The sequence below is a fragment of the Saccostrea cucullata genome, unplaced genomic scaffold, assembly GCF_032062105.1.
Source record: "Saccostrea cucullata isolate Sc308-1 unplaced genomic scaffold, CSIRO_AGI_Scuc_v1 ctg20464, whole genome shotgun sequence".
NCBI lineage: Eukaryota > Metazoa > Mollusca > Bivalvia > Ostreida > Ostreidae > Saccostrea > Saccostrea cuccullata.
The window spans coordinates 1-5,257 of record NW_026938436.1 but is presented as its reverse complement, the minus strand read 5'-3'; the positions used below and the strand labels follow the sequence as shown (position 1 = coordinate 5,257).

The following is a 5,257-nucleotide window of genomic DNA, read 5'->3' as shown; positions in this document are numbered from 1 at the left end:
TTTTAATCGTCAACATCCCTTAATTCCTTATCACCTGCATAGGGGTTTTATATCTCTCAGTTGATTCGATACGGAAGATCATGCTCTTCTAAGGAACAATTTCTAAAACGAGTTAAGCTATTGACAAATAAGTTGATGAATTAAGAATATCAACAGTCTCGTTTAAAGTCGTAATTTTAAGTTCTATGGTCGATGACATAATAATGACTTTGTAAGCAAATACAATCTATCATTACGTCGAAAACCGACTGTCGTTTTTGATACTTACTGTTGGGACATTATTTACACACTAAATTGTCGACGGATTTTTCCGTTATTTCCCGATCATGTCAAGGTGCAAATCGCGGATGCGACCGCTTAGCAGGGGATTCTCATTCCTCTACGGTACCCGATCCCACAAAGTATGTTTTAATGGTCCGTGTTTGCTGTGCTCCTGATTTGTAAATGTACTTCTAAGCTTCAATACTGTCCGATTATGTCTTTAAATATTTTTTCTGTGCAACAAGTCACAAAATTTCACACATAATATAAGAGAATCTTTTCTTATATGTTCTTCAAAATTTCATATCAAAATGTTGTAAATTGGTATCAATTTTGAGTGATTTATTAGGACATATCATTAAGTCACGGAGCAGCAAAATCATTGACGTCACAAGCATTATAAAAAACATGTGTTTGAGCTTTCATTTTCTCATTTTTTTTCCCCAAGAGTACCTGTACAGTTTGAGTTACCTCATCTATTCAACATCCAAACACCATTTCTTGTCAAGCTTCAAATCTATTAAATAAGTAAAGAATATTCTTTCTTATTTTGTTTTAAAACCAAAAAAAAAAACTGCAGGTATTTATGAGATATAGTGTGATATTGGTGACTCTCAATCACGTTCTTTACAGTCCGGATAAAGTTTTCGTCGATAATCTTCTTCCCGTCCTCCCGTATAGCCTTTTTACAGAGGTCTAACGGTCTAAAATTTCAATTTGCTATTTGTGGACGAATGTCACGAATACCCTAGTTTACTACATGTTTTATTATGCATATTTTGGATCTATGTTGGCGATATCTCGAGCATTACACATAATTTAACAAAAGTGTGGTGGTCCGTCAATTCAGGAGACGTCATTTTCACAGTCGTTTTCACGGGAATCCCATCGGAGAAAAATAAAAATAACTATATTTCTGTTAGTACTTCAAATATCACGTCAGAAATCTAAATACATAAGAATAGAACAATTTAAAGATACATTTGAGAATATTGTTAAAAAATATCGAGAATTATAGAAAAATAATGAGTTGAATTTTGGATTCTGCATGCTTTTGCTTCAAATTTTTTGTCGTGCTCCGTACCTCTCCATCAGCGATATCAACATAACGATTATTTTCGTAGAATATTTTTAAAATACAGAAATTTTGCCCAAAATTAATTGGAATCTTTAAGATACATATTTCTGTGAAATTTCATAACTATATGACGTCTGTAAGAGTAAATAATAGCACAGTCCGCGTAATTTTTGAACGGCCCTCGTACAATGTATACACCAATGTATATTTTAGAAGTGCCTTTTGTGGTAATAACTTGTTTAAAGAGATATTTATTTCAAAACAAACAAAATGAAAAAATAAATACCCCGGTAGCTAGAAAGCATTCCAGAAAAAAAATATACTAAGTTTACATGGTAATTGCAATAAAATTTTCCAAGATGCGAACTATATACCGGTATATACATGTATATCGCTGCTTAATGTACTGGATATTTTTGTACTGAAAAATTCGGGGAAAATTCATTAAAAGAATTCAATCAATATAATAACAATTAATAAAGAAAGGTCAAATATCTACAAAAGTGTACAATGTATAGCATGTGCAATACAATTTTTCAATATGCATTTTTATGCGATACTTAATCATTTCTAAAAGGTCGTTGCTAAAATTTCGAGGGTTCCACCTTAATTTTTAAAGTTTTTGTTTTTGGTTTTCTGTCCTTTTCTTTCTGCAACAAGCACGCAAGTTCATACAAAGCCAGAAAATTGTTCACGAAAATTGGAATAATTAAAGCAAGAACAATAACTCCACTGACTGCGCACAAACTCCCAATAATGCGCCCGGAAAATGTGACCGGATACAAGTCACCATAACCGACAGTTGTCATGGTGATTATTCCCCACCACCACGCCTGTGGAATGCTGGATATGTTTTTTGGTTCGACAAAGAAAAGCATATTGGCAAAAATGTTTACACCGACAAACAAAAATAACATGAGAATCAGTATTTCCTTAATATTGGTTTTGAAACAGAAAGCGAGTACTTTGATGGCGGCAACATTCTGTACAACTCGAATCAAACGGAACACGCGAAGTTGCTGGAGATAAACCAATATATCAAGATCTCCCCTGTCATAGGTAAAGTTTATTAAAACTTTTTCCAGAACATATCCCAGAATTCCACAAATCAAGACAACAGTATCAATAACGTTCAGCGCTGACTTATAATACGAAGCAATGCTTGGACAAGTTACCAGTCTTAGGATCAGATCAACAGCGAAAACAACCAAGACAATAAGGTCTATCAAGTCGAACACCTTCAGACGAGCGCTTTTGTTTGGTAGGCTTATTTTCTTAAGTTTCCATTTTAATTTCATTTCATTTATATACTCCTTGCCCATTCCACTGGCTTCCTTTTCTTTTATATCTTCTTGAAACGTTTCATCATCTGTATAGTTTCCGTACTTCAAATAAATAGATCTCAAAACGTCTTCTGCACTGCTGTCGCACTTTACTTTAGCGAAAAAATTCTCAATATCGTCTTCATATTTATGGTTGTAAAGTAATAAATCGCGTGCTTCGCAAATCGTCAGTTTTCTCTGGAAGATCGGTAACGTGCTTAAAGATAACGAGGCCAAAGACAAAAGAACAAAGAGAATGATGAATCCAAGATACACCTGCAAAAAACTTTCAGAAATAAATATCCTTTTCTAAGCAGGTGCATTGATCTATTTCTAAGTAAGTATAAGGCCTACAAACCTTGCTGGAATGATTTACCTTCAGATGGGCTTTTGGTCCTTGATCTGATATACATTTTGTATATGAGACATCAGTAAATTGTTTTTGAGAAGCTCTAAATCAAGAATTTCAGCTGTCTTGTTTAAAGTCAAAATTTCACCAATTGTATATATGGTCGTTACAGTGACCTTGAAAATATAGTATATCATTAAGTATCTCGAATGCAATTGTCTACGGATTTTGCCCATTGCCAGATCATGACAAGGACCAAACGGCCGACAAGGGATGCTTATCCCTCCAATTGCCGCCTGATCCCACTGCTGATGTTTTAAAGGTACTTGGACACAGGTTTGAAGTTATTATTTTCTCTATAATATTACGACTCATATATTTTAATAGCATTTCATACAAAAATTAATTAAAAATCTTATTTCCTATAAAAGATATTAAAATTTCAAATTTTTTGGCGGGTTTGATTGACACATCGTTGCACTTTCACAAATTAATTTTATTCTTAATCCTTAAGAAAAGTGGCAATCTCGTTGTGTATAAATGAAAAATATTAATACAATAATCCAGAAAATTCAGAGTAGACATGTTCGAAAGCAAAACAAACACACAATAAATTTTCAGTCCGTGCAGTTGTGGTAAGCAGACTGTGACGATTGAACGCACCCGGTGAATTGTAATAATAATAATAATAATATATGAATTTATAAAGCGCTAAATATTAATAATATAACTCTAAAGCGCTGTACAATAAAACGCAAGTAAACATAATTTAAAAGCTATGAAAACTTATATAAAATATTAACCCATACTCATATATGTGTTCGAAATTATAACATTAAAATACTACAAATTACATACAAAATACAATTACACCATCAATAAAACTCAATAAAAGAACATCATTTGTAATTTATGATTTGCTGCTAAAAATTGAGCACCTAAAACTTAAAAAGCTATCCTATAAAAATGCGTCTTTAATTGTCTTTTGAAAATATCCAGGGACTGGGCCTGCTTTATATCATTAGGAAGGTCGTTCCACAAAAATGCTGCTGCCCAACCAAGTCGACGTTCACCATATGTCTTCGTCCTGATCTTAGGAACAACTAACCGTGATGTTGACTCAGATCGCAGTGATCTGGTAGGCTTGTATTCCATTATAAGATCTTTGATATACGATGGAGCCAACCCGTGTAAGGATTGGTAGACATATGTCAAGATTTTATATTGTGGACGAAAAGAAACAGGTAGCCAATGAAGATCAGCTAGGATTGGTGTAATATGCTCCCGTTTCGATGATCTTGTAACTAAACGAGCTGCCGTGTTCTGGACTTTTTGAATCCGGTCTAGTAAGGCCTTTGACACTCCATATAGAAGGCAGTTCCCATAGTCCAGCCTGGCAGTGATAACGGCATTCACCATGGTCTTGCAGGCTTCTTTTGTAAGAAAGCGCCGTATTCGTCCTATATTGCTTATTTGAAAATAGCATGACTTGACGACCGAGGATACCTGTTTTTCCATAGTAAGGTGTTGATCGAAAAATGCACCTAGATTTTTTACACATTGTAAACATCAACAATAGCAGAATCCGTGCCCTGTTTACAAAAACTGTGTTCATAACACGAGTGTGCTCGATTTGCTAAACTCAGTACGCAACTCTTAGTTCGGAATGACGATACTTGGTGAAGGAGTTTTGCTTTCTAACATTACTACTCTGAATAAAATTATTTTTCTGGATAAAAATCTTAATATTTCTCATTAAAACACAATAAGATTGCCACTTTTCCTAAGGATTAAGAATAAGGTTAAAATTTGTGAAAGTGCAAGGATGTATCAATCAAACCCGCCAAAAAATTTGAAGTTTTAATAACTTTTAAATGAAATAAGATTTATAATAATTTTTTGTGTGAAAGGCTATTAAAATATATAAGTCGTAATATTATATAGAAAATATTGACTTCAAATCTGTGTTAAGAGAAGTCCGTGTTTGCATTGCTTACAATATGCATTGTTTCAATGGACTTCTGATTACTGTAGATTCCTAATTATACGCGAGGAATCAATTTCCGCGTAATTTTGCGAGAAGCATCACTCCCCAAAAATAGTACTCGCTTTTATTTTTATGATGCTGAAATATATGTAAAATATGTTGATCAACCGTCCATTCGCGAAGTATAATTCTCCCGATTCGCGATAAAAAGTACATATACTCGCGGAAAATAAAGAATCTACAGTACTGTTCGATGTCTC

At 33.7% G+C, this 5,257-nt stretch overlaps 1 protein-coding gene across 1 annotated transcript; it reads right to left on the bottom strand.

The window, feature by feature from the left end:
• Nucleotides 1-1,564: 1,564 nt before the first annotated feature.
• LOC134250242 (uncharacterized) lies at nt 1,565-4,429 on the bottom strand. The gene is made up of 2 exons (XM_062732597.1): nt 4,019-4,429; nt 1,565-2,970 (listed from the first exon to the last, which is right to left on the bottom strand). The coding sequence occupies exons 1-2, from the start codon at nt 4,427-4,429 to the stop codon at nt 1,924-1,926; spliced, it is 1,458 nt and encodes a 485-aa protein (XP_062588581.1). The 3' UTR covers nt 1,565-1,923.
• Between the last annotated feature and the right edge of the window lie 828 nt (nt 4,430-5,257).